The 23432-nt window shown below is 45.7% G+C and overlaps 1 protein-coding gene across 13 annotated transcripts; it reads right to left on the bottom strand.

Annotated features, from left to right (window-relative positions):
- Positions 1–1142: 1142 nt before the first annotated feature.
- ZNF75D (zinc finger protein 75D) lies at positions 1143–22935 on the bottom strand. 13 transcript variants are annotated; one of them, XR_004622295.1, is made up of 7 exons: positions 22370–22935; positions 20461–20987; positions 18799–18991; positions 18078–18169; positions 17616–17742; positions 9500–9690; positions 1143–9364 (listed from the first exon to the last, which is right to left on the bottom strand). XR_004622295.1 is itself a non-coding variant. In XM_034648854.1 (7 exons), the coding sequence occupies exons 2-6, from the start codon at positions 20905–20907 to the stop codon at positions 3290–3292; spliced, it is 915 nt and encodes a 304-aa protein (XP_034504745.1). In that variant the 5' UTR covers positions 20908–20987; positions 22370–22935; the 3' UTR covers positions 1143–2906; positions 3255–3289. The 13 variants fall into 13 exon arrangements, 9 of the variants coding, with proteins under 9 accessions (XP_034504745.1, XP_034504744.1, XP_034504743.1 ...); XR_004622296.1 differs by having other exon boundaries at positions 1143–5112; XR_004622297.1 differs by having other exon boundaries at positions 1143–3345.
- Between the last annotated feature and the right edge of the window lie 497 nt (positions 22936–23432).

Genomic DNA, 23432 nt, shown 5'->3' with positions numbered 1-23432 from the left:
TCAACAAAACAAAAAGGTAGTTCTTTGAAAAGACCAACAAAGTTGACAAACATTTAGCTAAAGAAAAAAGGGGAAAGACTCAAATCACTAAAATCAGAAATGAAAGTGGCGACCTTACATAAATATAAAGGATTATAAGCAAACACTATGAATAACTGAACACCAACAAATTAGGTAACACTGTACTGGAAGTTCTAGCCAGAGCAATCAGACAAGCAAACAGAAAAATCCTCAAAATGGAATGGAAAAAGTATAACTACATTCACAGATTTCATGATCTTACAGATAGAAAATCCTAAAGAATTCACACACCAACTACTAAAGCTAATAAAAAAATTCATCAAAGTTGCAGGATAAAAGAGCAACATGCAAAAATCAATTGTATTCTTTTTTTTAAGATTTATTTTTTCTCTGGGGCGCCTGGGTGGCTCAAGTTGTTAAGCATCTGCCTTCGGCTCAGGACGTGATCCTGGCGTTATGGGATCGAGCCCCACATCGGGCTCCTCTGCTGTGAGCCTGCTTCTTCCTCTCCCACTCCCCCTGCTTGTGTTCCCTCTCTTGCTGGCTGTCTCTCTCTCTGTCAAATAAATAAATAAAATCTTTTTTAAAAAGATTTATTTATTCTATTTTAGAGAGAGAACATGAGTGGGGGAGGAGCCAAGGGACAGGGAGAGCATCCTAAGCAGGGCTCAATTCCACAACCCTGGGATCATGACATGAGCTGAAATTAAGAGTCAGACACTTAACCAACTGAGCCACCCAGGCACTCCAAATTAGTTGTATTCTTATATACGAGCAATGAACAATCTGAAAAGTAAATTAATAAAATAATTCCATTTACAGTAATAGCAAAAAGAATGAAATACATTGGAATGAATTTAGCCAAGGAGGTTCAAGAGTTGTAACATAAATACTATAAAACATTACTAAGAGAAATTTTAATACACCTAGAAAAATGGAAAGACATCCTATGTTCATAGACTGACTGCTAAAATGGCAATACTAGGGCCACCTGGGTTGCTCAGCCGGTTAAGCAGCTGACTCTTGGTTTCAGTCCAGGTCATGATCTTGCGGTCCTGGGATCGAGCCCTGCATCCAGCTCTGAGCTTAGCGGGAAGTCTGCTTGGGGATTCTCTCTCTCCCTCTCCCTCTGTGCCTACCCCCACTCACACTCTCTAAAATAAATAAGTAAACCTTTAAAAATAAATAAAATGGCAATACTGCACAAAACAATTTACAAAATTCAATACAATCCCTATCAAACTTCCAATAGCTTTTTATGCAGAAACAGAAAAGCCAACCATAAAATTGGTATGAAATTGCAAGACAAGTCGAATAGCCAAAACAGCCTTGAAAAAGAGGATCAATGTTGGAGGCTTCCTACTTTCTGATTTCAAAATTTATTATAATTGAAACAGTGTGGTACTGGCATAAGGATATATACAGAGAAACTGAATAGAATTGTGAGTCCAGAAATAAGCTTATACATCTACAGTCAACTGAGTTTTGACAAAGGTGCAAGATCATTCAATGAAGAAAAGCAGACTCTTCAAAAAATGATGCTGAGACAACTGGATAGTCACATGAAAGAGCATGAAGCTGAACACCCTACCTTACAATATATACAAGAATTAGTTCAAAATGGACCAAAGACCTAAATGTTCAAAGAGCTAAAACTTTAAAATCCTGAGGAAAACAAAGGTCAAATCTTCATGACTTTGGATTTGGCAGTGATTTGTTTAGATATGACACCAAAAGTACAGTCAACTAAAGAAAAAATAAATAACTTGGACTTCAGTAAAAGTAAAAACGTTTGTGCATCAAGAAAGAGATGCATTTCTCCAGAATGGGAGAAAATATTTGCAAATCATGTATGTAATAAGGGCCAATTATTCAGAATATATAAAGAACTATTACTATTCGACTACAAAAAGACAAACCACCCAATTTAAAAAATGGGCAAAGGGCTCAAATTGACATTTGTTCAAAGAATATATACATATGGCCAATAAGCACATGAAAAGATACTCAACATTATTAGTCATTGGGGAAATGCAAGTAAAAACCACAACACCTCACACCCACTAGTATGACTATAATTAAAAACGAATGGAAATTAACAAGGTTTGGTGAGGATGTGGAGAAATTGGAATCCTTGTACTTTCTGGTGGGAATGTAAAAGGGTACAGCTGCTGTGGAAAACCATTTGGAGGTTTCCTCAAAAAGGTAAACATACAATTACTGTCTGACCCAGGAATTCTACTCCTAGGTATATACGGAAAGAATTGGATTTTCAATTAGTTTGAAAATTATTTCAATTATCTTGAAAACAGGCATCCAAACAAATACTCGTACACGAATTTTCATACAGCGCTATGCACAAAGCCAAAAGACAAAAAAAAGCCAAACGTCCTTCAGTGGAAGAATGAATAAACAAAATACGGTCTATCTATCAGTGGAATATAATTCAGCCATAAAAAGGAATGAGGAACTGATACATGCTCCAACGTGGATGGACCTTGGAAAACAATGTACAGTTAAAGGAGCATTTAGTACCTTCACCAGGTTGTGCTTCCATCGCATCTGCTTTGAAAACATTCTCTTTACCCCAAAGGAGACTCCCAGCCTCCCCAGCCTCTGGCAACCGCTAATCTGTTTTCTGTCTCTATGGATTTACCTATATTGAATATTTCATATAAATGGAACCATGCAGTACGTGACCTTTGGTGCCTGATTTCTTTTACTTAGCATATTGTTTTCTGAGGTTCATCCATCCACATGTTGCAGCAGGTGTCCTTTGCGTCATGTATCCATGTGACAATATTTCATTCCTTTTTTGGCTATGTAATTATCCACTGCATATACCACGTCTTGTTTAAGAAGTCAATTCCAGATGAATTTTAGATCTAAATGTATAAGGTAAAATAACAGGACTTGTAAATGACAACATAGGAAAATATCTTCATGACCTTGGCATAGGTGGTCATTTCTGCACCAAGACTCCAACAGCACTAATGACAAAGGAAAATACTGATGAATTGGAAGACACTACAACGGGGAACTCTTCTTCATTAGGGGACATCAAGTGAGTGAAACAGCAAGTCATGGAGTGGCAGAAGGTACCGGCAGGACATGCATCCAACAAAGGACTCAAATTCAGAATCCAACAGATTGGTAGGAAAAAAAGAACCCAATAGAAATACGGGCAAGAGACTTAACAGGCACTTTGCAAAAACGTATATTCAAATACTCACTAGTCACATATTAGACACGTGAGAAGGTGCTCGTCTTAATTGATCAAGGAAATGCAGATTAAAATCACAATCCTTCTACTCACCACGATGGCTGAAATGAAAAAGACAGCCAGTTTCAAATGTTGGCAGGGACAAGGAGTAACTGAAACCCTCACACACTGCCAGTGGGAATGCAGGTTGCTATATTTTGAAACACATTTTGGCGCTGAACATATATAAGCCCTATGACCCAACCGTCCCACTCCTAGAGTGCCCCTAATGGTCTTGTTCTTGATCTGGGTGGTGGTTATGGTTACAAGGATGTTCACTTAGTGAGACCACTGAGCTGGACGCTTACTACTTGAGCAGTTTTCTGTTTGTGTCATGCTTCGATAAGTGTCCTTTAAAATACATATAAATAGGGGGAAAATGTCCTAAGACCATGAGGCTTTAAGTGTCCATGTGTTTCTTTTATTACAAGTATTAAATACTATTGATTAAACAACATAAATATATTATAAATTTGGGTACTTATAAACAAAAATACATATTTATTGAAAATCCTACTCCTAATGATATAGAGGACTTCCTTGAAATTAGTTCGTATCATGAATAAATATTAGTTATTTCCAGAATGAGGCCTGGCTCATCACCAATTATATCCCTATTTCTCATTTTCAGAGAAGATATGTCAATGGGCAAGGACAGAATTTTGTTATGGCAGGGTCACTCAAAATTTTAAAATTTCCTTTAGAGTTATATGGCATAAAGCAAGTACTGAGCCATCACCAATTTTTTCCCAATGATCTATCAGCTGATAAGTTGATTAATAAGCCCTTCTTCAATTCTGTCTAAAGGAAAACACAGGAAACTATTTGATATGCAGGATTCCCTGCCCAGTCATTCGTCATTCAGTTTCCCAACCAGGAATATTTTGACGCCTCTTTGGCTTCTCAGACACGATAAACTCTGGCGCAATGCACCATGGGAAGACCAGAGCAGGGAAGAGCGGCGGAAGGTGGTGATGAAGGGGAGGGTGGGGATGGAGAACCCCCCTTCGGGTTTTCCCCACATCAGTTTTAGGAAGAACGTATGGAACTAAGTACTCAGAAATAGATTCCTGTAAAACTATCCATGCCCAATCTCCCTTGGGCGGTCCTGACACCCGCCCGCCAGGCGCAAGTGAACCTTGGGCATACAGGACTCCACGGAACTGGCTCCTCAGGCGTGCCTGGATGGTTCAGTTGGTTAAGCAGCTGCCTTCGGCTCGGATCATGATCTTGGGGTCCCTTCCCCCTCTCCCCGTCCCCCGTTCTTGCTCTCTCAGATAAAGAAAATCTTAAAAAAAGAACTGGCTCCTCAAACTGCGTCTCCAAGCATCCAGGCTGCTGCTGACCTACAGGGGCGAGGGGGCAGGGTCTACCTAATTGCCCCAATTGTCAAGTTCACCTCTGGAGCACTGGATGGTTTTTGCCCCCACCTATCTCCAAAATGAGGAAGGAGTGAGGAGGACTCAGAGAAAGGCCAATCTCCCTGGAGACCTCCAGGCCCCTGTGCTTCCCTATTGCATCGTTTTGAGCTGCTCTATGACCTCTGCCAAGGTCATTTTCCAGGGAGGGCAGCATGCTGCGTGGGCTGAGCTGCAAAAGGCTGGCAGGCAGGACGTTGGAGGAGACATAGCACCGGGAAGGAGAAAAGCCAGTTTTGCAGAGATGCTTCTGAGGTGTTTCGGTCGGAGCCACTCCCGGGGGCCACCAGATCCCAGAGGTCCTTGCAGTGCAGCCAGCTTCGTGGTGACTGATCCACCAGGACCCACCGCCAGCGTGGGCCCATGTCCAGATTGTGGCAAGGAGGGCCGGCATGCTGGCAGTCCCAGAGGCTGAAACAGACAGCAAGATCAGGGAGACGGGAGGGAAACCTCGAAAGTCAGGAAACACCGAGAGCCTTTAAGGCCACACTTAGTTTTGGGTAACGATTTGCCAATTATAGGAGAGTGAAGTGCAGATGAAATTCACATTTAACCCTAAAGTGGTCAGCCCCATACGTTCGGGGAGTCTGTATTGACATCTAGCCCCGGGGCAGCTGCTGCTAGCTCCTGAGGTTCCAAGACCATCTCTACCCACGGGACGAAGTACACGAGAGGTGTTCTAAGACAGCGGTTCTCAAAGGGGGCGTGCCAGAGCGTCAGCATCAGGTAGGAACTTGTCAGAAATGCCTACTTCCTGGCCCTACCCCAGGCCAACTGAGGTAGAAATTCTGGGGCTGAGGCCCAGCAATGTGTTTTAACAAAATCTGGGTTTTAAATGCTGTTCGAAGAGGACAGTCAGTATGGAGTGAGTTTGGGAAGCGCAAGGAGGAAGATGTGATGTGACATTTGAAGGAAGAATTTGGACAGGTCGGGAGGCCCTATGGGGGATTAAAAACAAAGACTAACAGAAGGTGCATTAACAGCGTGGCTCAGCATCAGATCTGTGAGCTGGAGGACAGGAAAGAGAGTTGGCTGTCATGGAGCCAGGTGAAGAAGGGCCTGGAAACCCGAGGAGGGAACAGGACATAAAGGATGTGGGAACTGGGGGCCGCTGGAAGCTTGAGTGGAGAGTGACTTGGTGACCACTGTGTTGGAGGAAGATTCATGAACACGTAGCACAGAAATAAGGAGGTGGGGTGTTCTGAGGAGAGGCTGCCTCTCCAGGGACGTGCCCCCACGTCCGGCCCTTCCCGGGACTCTCCCAATGAGTCCCAGCCCCCTTTACGCGGAAGAATGGGTAGGAGAAGGATGGTTCCCTGGTCCTCGTCTATGTACAGGGACAAGATGTACTTCTGGAGGCCTGGCACCACCTGTTACCAGGGCAGCTCTTTCGTAAAGAGCTCGGAAGTGGAACCTCCCACCTGAGGGGTTAGCTTGAGAGAACAGGGTTTGGGGTCCTCCAAGAACAAAGCAGACCATCGCTCAGAAGGGATTCCTCACCCTGTGGGAGACAGCCAAGAGGCTGAAGAATGACACTTTCCAAGAAGCCACTGCCGGGAGCTGAATGCGTCCTGTCTGGAGAAAGAGGCCTGGGGCTGGGAAGACTATTTCAATCCCTCCCGCTGCCACAAGGCCCTGGGAAGGGAAACTCCCTGAGCTCCAGTTGCCTCTTCTGTAAAATAAGGAGCGTGGTCTCCTCGGCTTCCCAGGGCCCTTCAGTGCCAGTGTACTACGTGACTGGAGTAGGGGATACAACCCTAAGCGACTGCAGCAGTCACTGCAGAGGGACCCAAACAGGCTCTTGGGTAGCAGCCGTGCCATGGTGTGCTGGGAGACAGAGGGTAAAGACCTGGGCCCTGCATGAACGGGCCTGGACCCAGACATGCCCTTGTGCCTCGGCCACAGCAAGGGGCGGCACTGGGCTCTCTGAGCCCTGGACCTCCAACCTCAGCCTTACAGATGCAGACCCGAGTGGGAGAGGATGGCAGGCCTCTGTTCGCCCAGCCGTTTGCTCCTCCTCTCCGCCCAGCCCACCTTCCCATGATGCCCCTCACTTCCCAAGGACAGGAGCTCAGACGCTGGGATATGAACCCACAGCCCTCACACCGGGCTCAGGTCCACCTTTGTCTCCTCAGTCCCTTCTCTGCCCGTGGGATCTGAACTTGGGAAACTTCTGCCTCTTCACTCTGCCCCTTGGATGACAAATCAGCCCGTTCTTCCAGTCTCCAAGCTTTTGTGTGCCGTCTTCCTGTCGTGGCCTCAGAAAGGCAGTGGAGCTGCCATCCCTTAGCCACATGCTGGGAAGGTGGTGGGCACTATAAAGCAGCATGACATTGCTCTCCTTTATTCCGTTCTTTCCCTAGTGCCCATTGTCTCTCCTCCTTTTCCTCAGATAGAGCTGACACGAGTGGTCAGGATGCTTGGGGAATGAGGCCCTAGGAAGCTATGTCAGAGGGCTGAAAGGGAAAAAATAGGTACTGATAGGTCAGCCAGGAGCCCCAACTTCTAAATCCTGTCCCACGACCACAGGGACGAGAATGTCCTTTCTTCCTGGAGCCCTTGCATTCAAAGGGCGGTAGAGTCTAAATTCAGAACCGGGAATCCTCAATTCTCTTCCTGTTTCTGCCTATTTGCATCTAACAGGCTTCCTGCCTGATCTCTAGACCCCCTGGTTTTTACCTTTTCTGGTGATGCCAGTATAGACGAGGACCTCCAAAATGAGCTTTCACGCTAACAGGTGTGATAACGGGTGTTGGCAGCTTTAAGAAAACAGGAGTGGCCTTTTGCAGACTCATTTTCAGGAACTCTGCCAAATCCCATCAAGCAGGCAGTAACTCCTGGCTCCACTGATACAATACTTCCTTCAATTTCTGAGTCAATCTCCTCTTTCTAAAGGCTACTTGAACGAAGGTCCTTTGAATGATGGTATGACAGCAGTCGTCCAGGGTGGTACCGGACAGTCACACAAAGAGAGTGCCCTCGGAAAGGAGTCGAATTGCCCCTTAGTTCCAAGAGCACAGTCTCAGATAGTTCTAGAAGGGATGGTGGGGCCGTCGGTCTCCAAGCCTTCAGGAATACAATGGGATCCTTTCCTTCTGGGTCACTTCCTCCTCTGGGCTTAGTGCTTGCATTCTTTTTAGTGGCCATTCTAGTCACCTCTTTCCTTTCCCATTAGTTTGAGGATGGATACACCTAATTGTGCAAATAGTGTCCACAACAAGTCCACCCCTCGCCATCACTTCTTGGCCACATTGCAGATATGTCAAGTTGGGGGCTTCTAGTCTATTTCTGGTTCTGTTACTCGCTAGCAGTATATCCAGCTCAATGGGGACATTAGCTTATTGGTTCACAGGGACTAGAGAGAGGTATCTCTAGAAAAGAATGGCATACCAGGCTACCCTTCTGACCACCACGAAAAGGCTTAAAAAAAAACAGCTGGGAATGATGGAAACACCGTTAATTAAGGATGCTTAACTTTTCTGCCTAATTGATCTTCTTTTGAAAATAACTAGCTGAGGGACGCCTGGGTGGCTCAGTTGGTTAAGCATCTGCCTTCAGCTCAGGTCATGATCCCAGAGTCCTGGGGTCAAATCCCACATCGGGCTCCCTGCTCAGTGGGGAGCCTGCTTCTCCCCCTGCCTGCTGCTCCCCCTGCTTGTGCACATGTGCTCGCACTTGTAAACACTCTGACAAATAAATAAAATCTTTAAAAAAAAACTAGCTGAAAGATGAAGGAAGAATATTCCAAATGTTTATGGAACACCGACTGTGGCCCCTCAGTGTGAGGCACGCTCACATCTCCTTTGATCCTCACAGCAGCCCTGAAAGGATAGAATTATCATTCCCATTTCACAAGCCTGAAAACAGGCATAGAGGGGTCTCTTGATGGAAAAAACATCTGGAGGGGCTCCTGGGTGGCACAGCGGTTAAGCGTCTGCCTTCGGCTCAGGGCGTGATCCCGGCGTTCTGGGATTGAGCCCCACATCAGGCTCCTCCGCTGTGAGCCTGCTTCTTCCTCTCCCGCTCCCCCTGTGTTCCCTCTCTCGCTGGCTGTCTCTATCTCTGTCAAATAAATAAAAAAAATTAAAAAAAAAAAAAAGAAAAAACATCTGGAGATATCTATGCCAAAAAAGTGACTGCCATCTCTGGGTGATTTAGTAACCATGGAGTTTTGTTTCATGTCTAACATGAAACATTCCATTTCATTAAGAAAGTAAAATTTTATGAAATAATAAATATATCTAAGCCTTGGCCAACATCTTAAACTAGAATCTGACATAGCTATAAATCCATGTCCTCCAACTTCCCTGCCCTGCCCTTGACATGTCACTGTCTTCTCAGGAGATAATCCCTGAGGCCAATGGGGAAGGAAGAGAAACTACCAGTATCACAAAACAGTTTCCATCTGACCTAGTTCTCATGGGGGCAGCCCTCTAGGCCGCGGGCCTGACTTTGCTCTGACACTTCCGGATGTTCCCTCCTGCTATCCAATGTGTGCCGAGGCCACGGGGCTCACCTTGCCATTCTCAGTACATCCGTTTACAAAACTTCCAGACTTTGCTGAAGAGCATCCAAAGTGTATGGGGTTGTGGCTGAGCAGCCATAAAAATGGGCTTCCCTTTAGGCCCTGGAGCAGTGTGGTACCAATCTGAAAGCCTCCAGTCTACATGGTGAAAAGTAAAAAAAAAAAAAAAAAAAAAAAAAGCCATTTCCCACGGCCCTGGGCTTTCTACAAAGAGACAAGTATGTGGATGTGGGCCCAGACTGTTTCCTTCATCATTTCATTCTATATACCTACCTCAGTGTTGAGAGGATCAGCAGGAGAGACATCAAGCACTTGCAAGGTCCCTAGGTCTGTGGTGGCATTCAGGCCTTCGCTTGCTGCTTGGAACTCCTTGACAGAAAACACTGTGGTAGTGGGCGCTCACGGGAACGGCCACTGGAATGGGGGCACTTCTCCCAGGGCACACACCGAACGCTCTCTTCCTGCTGGAGAATAAATTCCCTCAGCCCTGGGCTTGGCTGTTCATGTCGACAGAATGATAGCCATAGAAACTCTCTCCAGCTTAGTAATTCTCGCTAAGCTCCCTTCAGAGGACCTGAATACTCTTGTTTTCCACCTCTCTTGAGAAAGAATGAGAGTAGGACTCGGGGCCATCACATATTTGCTGAGCACCTGATACCTGAAGAACTTAGATCACCGAGGGTGGGGAAACTGAGTAACCAAACAGATATATAGACAGATAGATGAATAGATAACTATAGATAGATGATAGCTATATTTCCACTCTTTTATTGATCAAGTACTCATTGTGTTATCAGTCTTGTGCTAGGCACTGAAGATACAATGCTGAACATGAGAGACAGCTTAGATTCCTTTCTGTGAAGTAGGACATGAACCCCTCCCAAATTTCCTATGGGTGACAAATTCCTATCATTGGTGCCTCATAGTTTTACACTCTTTCGTCACCTCTAGGGTCAAGATCCACACGGTGACTTTCTTCAGACTGGAGATACTGGACAGGATTCCCTTCTCCTGTGGAGTTTCTGGTGTCTAAGAAGGCTGGACCGCCTGCTGAAGTTTCTCCTGCATACGCTACAAGTATATGGCTGCTCACCTGTGTGGGTTCTCTGGTGCTTAATAAGGTGGGAGTTCTGAATGAATCTTTTTCCACATTCGTAACATTTAAAGGGCTTCTCTCCTGTGTGAATTCTTAGGTGTGTGTGTAGATTTGTGTTGTGACTGAAGCTTTTCCCACACCAGGAGCATCTGTATGGTTTTATTCCTTGGTGTGCCATTAAGTGCTTATTAAGATCTGAACTCCACCTAAACCTCTTATCACATTGTTGACATTTATAGGGCTTCTCTTCAGTGTGAATTCTCTGGTGCTTAATAAGGTCAGAGCTAACTCTGAAGCTTTTCTCACATTCCTGACACTTAAAAGGTTTCTCTCCTGCATGGCCTTTCCCTTGAAGATCCTTATGTTTTGGAAGCTCTTGTTTACAAGTTGAAAGTTTCTTTCTTTTCCTCCCTAGAAAAGCTCGGTGCCGTCTCCGTACCCTGCGTGTACCACCATGATTTTCTTTGCCTGTTGTTTTCTGGGCAACTTTCATTCTGGCCTTTCTTAATACTTTGCTTCCTGATGCTTGCATTTCTAATGCAGAAATAGATATAGGTTGGTCATTTCCAGTGTCATTTTTGAGCTTTAACCCTGTTGGAATAAACAGAAGAGTCAGCCGTCTGTGTCCCAGAACAAGAAAACTATAGGAATGGAGAGAAAAATCAATGATAATTGCTTTTAAAAAAACACAGAACAAGTGATTTCTGGTCCAATATGGACAAAACGGCAGAGACGCATTTCCTCCTGATCCTCCCTGTTGGGTACAACAAGCCAATGAAAGAATGCAAGCCATGACCAACACAGAATTCCAGGCCTAGCAGAGTAACTCAGCAGGGTGTCCTATATCCCCACAGCCGCCAGAAGAAGGCAACCCGAGCTAGCATCTTCCAGCCCTTAACTTAGCAACACAAAGCTGCCTGGATAGGCTTACCTCTTCACCAGTCTGAATGGGAAGCCTGCCAGCATCAGAACCCCAGTTAGAAGACACCAAAGTGGGCAGGAAGAATGAGCAGAAGGCACCTAGCCACGGTGGCCTGGCCCAGGAACCCTCTTCATCCCTGCGGGTCTGAGATTCCCCTTTCCCACTGAGAGGCACTCTGGCCTGGGTAAATACCTTCCTCACCCTCAGGTGACACCAGCAGGGACAGATGGGAGCCCTAGCAGCACCATATAAGCCAAGGAAACCACAATAGCACCTCAGAGGCTCTGAAAATTAACTGTCACTGGAAGCATAACCCACAAAGGTAGGAAAGAACCTATGTGCTAAACTGAAACAGGGTGACTGTTCAATTAAAATATTTAAAAAGGACCCAGACTCTTTTAACATAATAAGACAAAATGATCAGGATACAATCAAAAATCACCCACCAGATCAAGAACCAAAAAAAAAAAAATCACACCCTGAGTGAAAAAAGGCAATCTAACAAAAATGGCATCAGACTAGAAATCAAAAACAAAAAGACAAGAGGAAAATCTAAAAAATATGTGAAAACAAGGGACGTCTGGGTGGATCAGCTGGTTAAGTCTCTGCCTTCAGCTCAGGTCACAATCCCAGAGTTCGAGTCCAGGGATCAAGCCCCACATTGGGCTCCCTGCTCAGCGGGGAGTCTGCTTCTCTCTCTGTCCCTCCCCCATCTCATGCTCATTTTCTCTTGCTCTCTCTCTCAAATAAATAAAATCTTTAAAAAATATATGTGGAGGGGCGCCTTGGTGGCTCAGTCGTTAAGCGTCTGCCTTCGACTCAGGGCGTGATCCTGGTGTTCTGGGATCGAGCCCCACATCAGGCTCCTCCACTGGGAGCCTGCTTCTTCCTCTCCCACTCCCCCTGCTTGTGTTCCCTCTCTCGCTGGCTGTCTCTCTCTCTGTCAAATAAATAAATAAAATCTTTAAAAAAAATGTGGAAAAAAAATACACTTCTAAACTTCCCATGGTTCAAAGAGAAAGTCTCAAAGAAAATTTAAAAATACATAATTGAATGAAAATCAAATTCCTGGGATGCCTGGGTGGCTCAGTTGGCTAAGCATCTGCCTTTGGCTCAGGTCATGATCCTGGTGTCCTGGGATAGAGTCCCACATCAGGCTCCTTCCTCAGTGGGCAGCCTGCTTCTCCCTCTGCCTGCTGCTCGCTCTGCTTGTGTGCTCTCTCTCTCCCCCTCACTAATAAATAAATAAAGTCTTTAAAAAAAAAGGGAAAAAAAAGGAAAATCAAATTCCAGGGGCACCTAGCCAGCTCAGTTGGTAGAGCAGGTGACTCTTGATCTCAGGGTCATGAGTTCAAGTCCCACGGTGGATGTAGAGATGACTAAAAAACAAGATTTTTAATAAACAAATAAGAAAAAAAAAGCAAATGAAATTACAATATATTAAAATATGTGGAATGCAGCTAAAGAAGTGCTTAGAGGCAAAGGTACAGCCCCAAGTGCTTACAGTAGCAAAGGGGAAGGGTCTCAAATCAATAATCTAGTTTCTACCTCAATAAACCAGAGAAAAAAGCAAAATAAACCCAAAGCAAGTTAAAGAAAGGAAATAATAAAGATCAGAGCAAAAGTCACAACCAAACAAAAAGCTTGTTCTTCCAAAAAATTAAAATTGATAAACCTCTATCACAACTGACAAAAATAAGAGGAAGGAAAATCCAAATCACCAGTATCAGGAAAGAAATCAGATACACCACTACACATTCTGCAGCAACTAAAAGGATGGTAAGAGGGGCACCTGGGTGGCTCAGCCCATCGGGCATCTGACTCTTGATTTTGGCTCAGGTCATGATCTCAGGATCTTGAGGTCAAGCCCTGCTTCAGGTTCTTCACTCAGCAGGTAGTTTGCTTCCTCTCCCTCTCTCTCTGCCCTTCCCCCTGCGCACCCCCCCACTCTCTTTCTCTAAAAAAAATAGATAAATCTTTTTAAAAAATAAAAATAATAAATAAAAGGATGGTAAGAGAATACTATAGGGGCGCCTGGGTGGCACAGCGGTTAAGCGTCTGGCTTCGGCTCAGGGCGTGATCCCGGCATTGTGGGATCGAGCCCCACATCAGGCCTCCTCCGCTGTGAGCCTGCTTCTTCTTCTCCCACTCCCCCTGCTTGTGTTCCCTCTCTCGCTGGCTGTCTCTATCTCTGTTGAATAAATAAATAAAATCTTTAAAAAAAAAAAGAGAATACTATAAACAACCTTATGTCCATGACTTTTAAAAGTTAGGAAAAAATGGACCAATTCCTCAAAACCACAAACTAACAGAATTCAACCAACATGAAATAGATGATTTGAACAGCACTATCCCCATTAAGCAAACTGAATTCACAGTTTAAAAGCTTCCCCCCCAAAATCCAAGTCCATATGGTATGGCTGGAGGATTCTACCAAATATTTAAAGAATTAACACCAATTTTACAATCTGTTCCAGAAAGAAGGAGGAAATACTACTCAACTCATTTTATAAGGCCAGTATTACCCTGATAGCAAAATCATATAAAGGCAATACTAAAAAAGAAAACTACTGGGGCGCCTGGGTGGCTCAGGTGGTTAAGGAGCTAACTCTGGATTTTGGCTCAGGTCATGGTCCCAGAGTCCTGGGATCGAGCCCAACTTCGGGCTCCACGCTCAGCGGAGAGTCTGCTTAAGGATTCTCTCTTCCTCTGTCCCTCCCCCGCCACCCCCTCTCATACACGCATATGTGCTCTCTCTCTCTAAAATAAATAAAGCTTTCTTCAAAAAAAAAAAGAAAACTACAGACTAACATCTCCCATGAACTTAAATGTAGAAATGCTCAACAAAATACTGGCAAACAATGTAACAATATGTAAGAATTATATACCATGATCAAGAAGGATTTACTGCAAGTATGCAAAGCTGATTCAACATTTGAAATCAATCAACATAATGTTTTAAAGATCATACTCTATCAAAAGACACGGGAAAGTGTTTCTCGAATTCCATATCCATTCATGATAAAAACACAAAGTTAGGAATTATATTGACTCGATAAGAGTATCAACAACAAAAAACCATACTAACATAAATAGGTCATGGTGAAAAACTTAATGCTTTCATGATAAAATTGGGACAAGCCAAGGATGTCTGCTCTTTCCACTCTTTCTCAACACAGCAGGAAGGTGGAGCCACTGCAGTTACAGCATGAAAAAGAAATTAAAAGGCATTGCAGATAATGTGATTATGTGTAAAAATCTCTAGGAATCTACAAAAAAACTCTCAAAAATAATAAGTTAGTTACTAGGATCACAGAATACAAGATCAAAACACAAAATCAGTGGCATTCCTATATAAAAACAATGAACACACAGAAACCAAAATTAAAAATAATACCATTTACAGATGTTCCAGTGAAAATGAAATGCTTTGGCCTATATTTAACAAAACACATAAAGGATCTGTACACTGAAAATTACAAAAAGCTGACGAAATTAAAGAAGACCTAAATAAATAGACACACTCTGTGTTCATTGATCAAAAAAATCAACGTAGTAAAGACATCAATCCTCCTCAAACTAATACATAGGTTTAATGTAATATCTAGCAAAATCCCAATAAAGTTTCTTGTAGACATAGATAAGCTTACTCTAAAATTTACGTGGAAAGGCACAGGCCCTAGAAGGGCTAAAAGAAAATTTTATTTTATAAGAAAGAGTATAGTGGGAAGAATCGGTCTACTTGACTGATACTAAGGCTTTGCTATTACATAGCTGCAGTAATCAAGACAGGGCAACACTGGCAGAGGCACAAACACAGAGCTCAATGGAACAGAACAGATGCACACGAATATACTCAACTGCCCTGTGACAAAAGTGCAAAAACAATTCAATGGAGGGGGCACCTGGGAGGCTTGGCCAGTTTAGTGTCTCTCTGCCTTCAGCTCAGGTCAGGAACCCAGGGTCCTGGGATCCTTGCTCAGCAGGAAGCCTGCTTCTCCCTCTGCCTGCTGCTCCCCTCCCCCATGACAAATAAATAAACAAATAAAATCTTAAAAAAAAAAAACAATTCAATGGAGGAAGGACAGCCTTTTCAAGAAATGGAGCCGAAGCAACTGGCCCTCCATAGGCCAAAAACTGAACCTCATCTTAAACTTCACACCTCATACAATAATTAACCCAAAATGGATCAAGGACTTATGTAAGACTATAAAACTTTTAGTAAAAAACAGCCGAGAATTTTAGGGATCTAGAGTTAGTCTGAGTTCTAGCCTTGACACCCAAAATACAATGTATAAAAGGAAAAAAATGAAAAATTGGTCCTCATCAAAATGAAAAACCTTTTACTCTGTGGAAGCCCATGGGAAGAAGATTAAAAAGACAATATACAGGCTTGGAGAGACTATTTGCAATCTACATATTCGACAAAGCGCTAGAATCTATAATATAGAAGAAACTCTCAAAACTCAACAGTTAAAAAACAATCCAATTAAAACATGGGTAAAAGATATTTCACTGAAGAGAAAATAGAGATGGCAAATAAGCATATGAAAAGCTATAAAACATCGTTGGCCATTAGGGAAATGCAAATCCAAGCCACAACGAGATAACATGCCTAACACTACACGCCGATCAGAATGGCAAACATCAAATGGAGATCATATAAACACTGGCAAGACATGGAGAAACTGGACCACTCATCCTTTGCTGCTGGGAATGTGGAATGGTACAGTCACTGTGGAGAACAGTTTGGCACGTGCTTAGGAAATTAAACATGTAATTGCCATATGAACCAGCAATTGCACTCTTAAGGCATTTATTCCAGAGAAATGAAAACTTATCTCTATAAAAAATCCTGCACACAAATGCTCATGATGGCTTTATTCACGCTAGCCCAAAACTGGAGACAGCAAAGATCTCTTTTCAATGGTGAATGGTTACACAAACCATGTTCTCTCAATATCATGGCATGCTACTCAGTATTAAAAACAAAATCGACTATTGATACAGGCAACAATTCAGATCAATTTCCAGGGAATTATTCTGAATGAGAAAAGTTAAGGCCAAAGGGTTACACGTTTTATGGTTCTAGTCATGTAACACTTTTGAAACGGTAACATTTCAGAAATGTAGAACAGATTAGTAGTTGGCATGGGCCAGTGATGGGGTGAGGTACAGGAGACAAGTGTGTGATGATAAAAGGGCACAAGAAAGGTCCTTGCGGTAATGTAACTGCCCAGTATCTTGACTGCAGAGGTAAATATGCAAACCTACACTTGGAATAAAACTTTACAGAACTAGGGGCACCTGGGTGGCTCAGTCAGTTAAGCCTCCGACTCTTGATTTCAACTCAGGTCATGATCTCAGGGTCATGAGATCGAGCCCTTCATCGTGCTCCCTACTCAATGGGGAGTCTGCTTGAGAATCTTTCCCTCTGCCCCTCCCCCTACACGCGCACGCTCTCTCTCCCTAAAATAAATAAATAAATCTTTAAAAAAACTTTAGAGAACTAATTACACACACAGCCAAATAAAATGGAAAATATGAAGGTCAGAAGACTGTACCAACATCAATATCCTGTTTGTGACATTATATGATACCTTTTGCAAACGTTATCATTGAGGGAAACTGGGTAAAGTGTATACGGGTTCTCTTTGTATTACACTTTAAATCCACATGTGAATCTACAATGATCTCAATAAGAAGTTCAGTAAGAAAAACACAGGAGTAGAATCTTGAGTGTTAATCCCCTGTAAAGGAACATTTCTCTTCTTCCCATGTATATACTTACCTGTAGGAGACTCTCCAAGACTGTCCTTGAACTCTTGGGGACCTTGGCTCTATGGTTCTCCTCCTTGTTCTAAACAGATCACTTCAGGTGTAGGGGGTAACAATAACGCTCTGAGTATAAAACCTTGAGGTCATGGGCTGCCATCTTAATTCCAGGCTCTTTTTAGGAAGAGTGAATGACTCTTTCATATGTTTAAATGGGAAGAATCTAAGATTCAGTGCCTTCTTTCTAGTCCACTCTGGTTGTGGGTGGAGACACAAGGAGGAAGTAGAGAAGGAAGCCTCAGGAGGGCACGTGAAATGGGATGGGGAATGGGAATCCAGGGCTACTGAAGCAGACAGGGTCTAGACAGCTTCGAGTAGGCAGCTCAGACTAGGATGGTAAGAGCAGTAGATGGGGAGACACGGTTGTAGTCAGGATCTATTCTGAATGATCTGGATATGCCTTGCCTTTCCCCCACACCGTCAAGGTGAGACCCAAACAGCTAGTGGAACACTGGGATGCTCCCACAGGAGACAGTTTTCCATAAACTGCGGCCAGATTACTCAGTTTCTACACAAAGGAAAGGAAGAATCTTTACCTAGAGAGATGACAGTCTCATAGTTCTCCTGCATCACATCATTATAAAGGGTCTTCTGAGGAGGGTCCAGTAATTCCCATTCTTCCTCCGAAAAAGACACAGCCACATCTTCAAACGTCAAGAGGCTCTAAAGAAGAGAATGGGTTTCAGTTCAGTACTTGCCACTACAGAGACCGTCCTGTCACTCATCTCTGAACTACACAGCAGGCCAGTCACCGAGGAAGAGTATTAAGATTCAGGGGGGAAAAATGTCAGATGGCAGAAAAGGAAAAAGCCAGAGATCAGTAAACAGCGTGGGAGGGGCCTGGTCCCCACCATGCCAAGCCTAGTTGCCTAGAGGTGAACATCTGGGGCTAACATGCCTCAGAGCACCTGCCAAGCGCCGCGGGTCACAGGCAGCAGAGAAAAGCACAGACAAGGCCAGGTGCAGGCTGCCTGAAAAAGTTGGAAAGTACAGCTCACCTGGAACTCAGGCAAGATGAGCTCAGATGCCATCTTCCAGTTTGGGGTGCTTTTCTGCTCAGAAAAGGCTAGAATCTGTTGAGCAGGCACAGCTGTGGACGGAAAAGAGCCAGAGAAAATTTCTCTCTTTTATGTTTACAAATGTCCTGAGCTGATTTCTAGAACACAAAACTTCAGGAGTAATTCAGTAAGGATGGCTCACCTTCACAGTTGACTGTTTCCCCAGATTTCGTGAGATAAATTAATAAAGGGAAATCCGAATTTTTTTTCCTCTCATAAAATAAACCGTTTACCGGGCAAGGCAGGAATTAGAGGTGACTGAAAATGAGAGACTCAGGTCCTCCCATGTAGCTGGTTTCTGTCTTTTATCATTTTTTTCCTGGTGCACAATTCTCTCCCCATTCTGCCAGGATGACCCATCTCTGAGCCGTTTCTTCTCTAACATAGAAGGGTGAGAGGACCCCGCCTGTCCCTAGTCCGTCTTCTCTCAAATTTCTAAGGAGCAAGGTCCACGGTGTGAATCCCGGGGATCTCTGGTTTGGCTGCTTCTGCACCCCAGGCTGACCCTCACTTTCACCCACCATTGGCCTATTGTCCTCGCACTTGAGAGCCATCCTAACAGCTGGCAAGGCTGGGCACCTGGAAAATTCCCATGATATGCCAGCTGAACTGATTCCTATCACAGCGCCCAGGAGAAGAGAATTATTATGAAGCGCCTCACCTCTTTCATATACAGGCTGGGTTTCTCTGTGAGTATTCCAGCCCAGCTGTTCCTGTAGTACCCGGTATGTATTCCAACATTCTTTCTGGAACATACCCATTGGTTGGGGCTCTGCTGGCTTCCACTTAAAGCCTGGGGCCACTGCTGTTCCTCCCAAGGGCACTGCCTCCTTTCCCAGGTCATGGGCTGTGACCTAGAAATAATCCCCATCCTCATTAGCACAGAACTTACTTTTCGTCGGGGGTGGTGGTGGAGGGATGAACAAGAGTAGAGCCCAGATTCGGGAAGTCGTGACATTCAAGGAAGTAATAAAAAAACTAAAGAGACATTGTGCCACCATCTCCTTGCAAAGAACCATCTACATCCTCTGGGGAAATCGGTATTAGAGGAAGAAAGCCCTGGCTGCTGCCAGCCTCTACCCCTCCGCAGCCAGCCCCGGCTCAGGCCACTGGCAGGGTGGGGGCATGCTGCCTCTTCTCACAGCGCCTTCACTGGCTTGCTTTCCCGCCTTGGACCCTTGCCTAAGGGCATTTTTAACTTCTCAGTTTTCTCTAAAACAGAAGGAGCTGAATTTAAAAAAAAAAAAAAAAAAGATTCCCAGGGATGCCTGGGTCACCCAGTTGGTTAGGCATCTGCCTTCGGCTCAGGCCCTGATCCCAGGGTCCTGGGATCGAGCCCCACATAGGGCTCCTTGCTCAATGGGGAGTCTGCTTTTCCTCTGCCTGCCACTCCCCCTGCTTGTGCACTCTCTCTCTCTGACAAATAAATAAAATCTTTTAAAAAATAAAAATAAAAAAGATTCCCAGCCAGTTGGATCTTCCAATCCTTCCATGGCCAAGGATTTCATGGAAAAAGGGGATGCAGTAGAGGAAAAACTGGAGGAGTTTGAACTCTCACTTCCCTCCATGTGATTCCGTTGTAGTAAAACACCAAAAATATATCCTGCCCTGTGCTCCTCAAAGTGGGCTCCCAAGGAAAGGAAGTGTGCTGCCATCCCCTAAGGGCATACCCTGGTTCCCCACTTCCCAGCAAGGCCAAGGGCAGACCACTAAGGGAAGGCAATGGAGGCTCTTTTCTCCTGGCCCAGAGATAGGTGCTCCCACTGGACAGGGCTCTACCCCTCTGCACCGATTCTGTCCACTCCCCTTCTGGCAGTTTTCTTCTTTCCATAGCCCTGCTTCCCTTTTTTCTTTCCATTTCTTCTCTTCCTTTGTAGTCTTCCCAGAGTTGTCTGATTTATACTTCTGTTTGGTGCCCTCTCTCTCCTTTGATCTCTAAGTGCTGTGCGTTTTGGTTTTTTTCTTTTTTTCAGATTTCCCCCCATTTCCAACTCTGTCTTGCCTTTTATTTCTGTTTCTAAGAACTCAAGTCCTCTCTCCTTGGCCATGCCAGCCGAGGCCCACCACCGCCAGTTCACCCTGGCCCGAAAGAGGGCAAAATGCTTTTCTTTTTTCCACGGCCAAGAAAGATGGCCAGGAACTCTGAAACCTGTCACCTACCACTGCTGCACACCTGTGATTTCAGATCCTGCCTGTCTGTCCTCAAGGAATGAGAGAAGAGTGACCTAATCCACCTCGTTCCTCCATTGCCCGCCCCCACCCACCCAACCTAGATAATTCCACCTTTACCCTATTTCATGGTCCACAAAAGGGATCTTCTCACCTCATCACTTATTCCACCACGTTCTCTCTGAAAGCGCTCTACCAGGGCCACAGCCTCTCTGATGCTCTGTGGATGATACTTCCGCACCCAGGTCTGGGTGTCCCTGGGCAGAATAGTCAGGAACTGCTCTAGCACCAGCAGTTCCAAGATCTGCTCTTTCGAGTGGCTCTCTGGCCTCAGCCACTGGTGGCATAATTCCTGAAGTTGGCTGACAGCCGCAAGTGGTCCAGGTGCTTCATGATAATAGAAGCTCCGGAAGTGCTGGCGAGCGCTCTCAGGACCAAGACTGTCCATTTGTGGGCTGGATTTCTTACTCTCACTGGAGTTCTCTTTCACAGACCCCTTAGTCCCCCACAAAGCCTCCATGTGTGGGTACAAGCATGCATTCCCCTCCAGGTGTCTCATCATCATTTGCTCTAGGAACAGTTTTACTCCTATGTGTGACATCCTCCTGGTGCCTCCTCTGACAACTGAGGCCTTGTCAGGTTTGGTATAAAACCACTGAGTGGATCTTCTCCCCAAGGGCACTGAGGGAGGGGAGAAAAAAAAGTACATGTCAAGAAGAAAGCCACATGACACATATTTTACTTGCTATTTATAGTTATCAGAGAAGAATGAACAGAAATGAACCTGTCCAGTTTACTCTTTAAAATCAACTGCCAAGTTAGGACACTTATGATGACAGATTATTTCAGGACATATATTTCTTTTGGTCACTCAGCTTTGAAACAAAGCACAGCACAGAGAAGACAAATGTCAACTGATAGCTTTTTTTCTTTAAAGGTCAAGGAAAAGCTGGTGGATGAAAAAACTGGCACCCACGCGCTAAAAGGAGCTTTGAGAATATCCAATATTTAATCTGTGTGCTTCCTGTCCCATCTTCACAAATAGGGCATATGTGAGTTTCTCTAAATTTTAACAGGTCATCCCCTTTTGTCTTTAGTTACGGGGAAACAACTACTATGCCCCTTCTCATCCTCTTACCAAGACTGAAACCTTTACTTCTTGGAATATTTGATACTCTCCTTTCCATTCTATTAATACCGGCAGGAGAACTGAGACAACCAGATCAGAAAAGAAGTAAAGCAATTAGGGAAAAAGTAACCTTATCCCTCTCAGCAAATATCCCTCAACTGAGCAACCAGATGTCAACATTTTTTTTTTTTGGTACTTTTTGGGAAGATTATCAAGGGCCCGGTGCAGATTTTGTACCCGTGTATTAACTTTCTGCTTACTTTACTGGAAAGACAAGTTGGCCTTGTGTACCGAATACAATGTCAGCTTGTAAAAAACGAGAGAGAAAGGGTGATCATTAAGGTTCTTCCGAGACAGGAAGGGTGCTAGTAAAGGAAACCCTTCTCCTGACTTTACATTTTGTCAGGGGCACACAGACCTTTACCTAAGGCTAAGGGTGGCCTTGAAAGGCTGCTTTTCCCTGAGGTATTGCAGCAGAAACTGCAACGAAGTTCTTTTGAGGATGCCACGGGCATTCCGAGAAAGGCTTGGTTTCTTGCTGCCTGTGCAGGCTCAGAAGGCATGGGGACGCCTGCCCTACTTCTACGTCAGCAGAAGCTAACGTCTTTGAGGCTGAAAGGCCCTTTCTCCAGCGACCTGACCATCAGCCAGCGGAAACGGGGGAGTTTGGCCGGGTGCAGCGGGACACACTGCTGCCTCCCCCCCCCCCCCACGGATCCGCGACGCCCTCGCGCGCCCCCACCAGCGTGCCCCCGAGCACTCCGCGGGCGGCCGGCCCCCAGCGGTGTCCGGGGCGCATCCCTGNCCGACGCGCCGGGAGGCTGCCGGCTCCGCCCCCCGCTCCCGCCCCGGGGGCCGCCAGTGGCGCGTGCAGGCCCGCAGCGCCGGGGGCGCGCGCCACTAAATCCCAGGGGCGACGCGGCTTCTCCATTACCTCCGCCCAGCCCCGGCTTCCGCGGGCGCCGCTTCCCTCTTCCTCGACTCGGCGGCAACGTCGCCACGCCTCCCCGCCGCCCCGGGGAGGAAGCAGCCGGTTCCCGCGCCCCTGCGGGCCTGGCGAGGGCAGCTCCGAGCTCGGGAGCCTCGCAGGACCGGTCCCCCACCTGATCCCTCTAGCTCCCCGAGACTGTACCCCGACTCGCCATTTTGGGGTCGCGGTCTGTGGACCTGGCCCAACCGGAAAAGAAAGAATGCGCTTCCGGCGGCTTCGTGACAGCCACGCCCAGCCAACGCCGTCTCTCTACCTGTGGCGCCTCCGCGCAGCTGGGCGGGAACCGTGCCGCGGCTCCTTTCCGCCCCGGGGGCGCGGCCTTGTGCTCCGGCTCCAGCCGGGACGCGAACACGCCCTTCCCCAGGCCCGCTGGAGGCCCAGGGGGAGCCCCGGAAGACTCTAGTCGCCCGGGAGGCATGTACCCCACCGACTGCAGGTGCCGCGATCCTGTGGCCCTGACGCCAAGTGCGGATCGATCCGGTAGCGTTCCGGCGGCCGGCAGTCCTTTCTACAGGGAACCCCCCCTTCCACTGAGGGCCGCCGCCCCTGAAAGTCGTCGCTAGACTTGGCCCGAGCCTCCTGAGTTGTAAGTCATGACGTCCTCAGGGTCACCAGGATTGCCAGGGGCAGTTTCTAGACAAGAATTGAGCTCTTTTGCATCTATAGCCCTTGCTTTTTCTACTGCATTATGCCTGTGAGACAGGAACCTGTTTCATTGCATAACTCCTGTAATGCTCAGCATAGGCTTCTGGATAAGTCATCTTTCTAAGAACTTGAGTATCTTGGGTTGTCAGCGTCTCCAAATTAACAGGGTTTACCTAGTGTTGAGGCATTTGGATGAAAACTGTCCCTATGAATCAAAAGAGAAGAAATTGCAGCTCAGTAGGGCAGCGGGGATGAAACTGACTTCTTTTGGAAGTCCGGGCGAGAAACTATACCCGCAAGCAGAAAAGAGACCTGTGGGCTTAGGAGAAAAATAAACAAACCAGCGCCTATTAGACTTTTC

The sequence above is a fragment of the Ailuropoda melanoleuca genome, chromosome X (assembly GCF_002007445.2).
Source record: "Ailuropoda melanoleuca isolate Jingjing chromosome X, ASM200744v2, whole genome shotgun sequence".
NCBI lineage: Eukaryota > Metazoa > Chordata > Mammalia > Carnivora > Ursidae > Ailuropoda > Ailuropoda melanoleuca.
This window is presented reverse-complemented; position numbering and strand designations above follow the sequence as displayed.

Coding starts and splice junctions, on each gene's coding strand:
- ZNF75D (XM_034648848.1), bottom strand. CDS start 20,907: ATGTCACACATAGGAGTAAAACTGTTCCTAGAGCAAATGATGATGAGA. Junction 17,743..18,077: donor TCATCTTGCCTGAGTTCCAG/GTGAGCTGTACT, acceptor TCTCTTCTTTAG/AGCCTCTTGACGTTTGAAGA. Junction 10,914..17,615: donor TGAGACTGTCATCTCTCTAG/GTAAAGATTCTT, acceptor TTATTCCAACAG/GGTTAAAGCTCAAAAATGAC.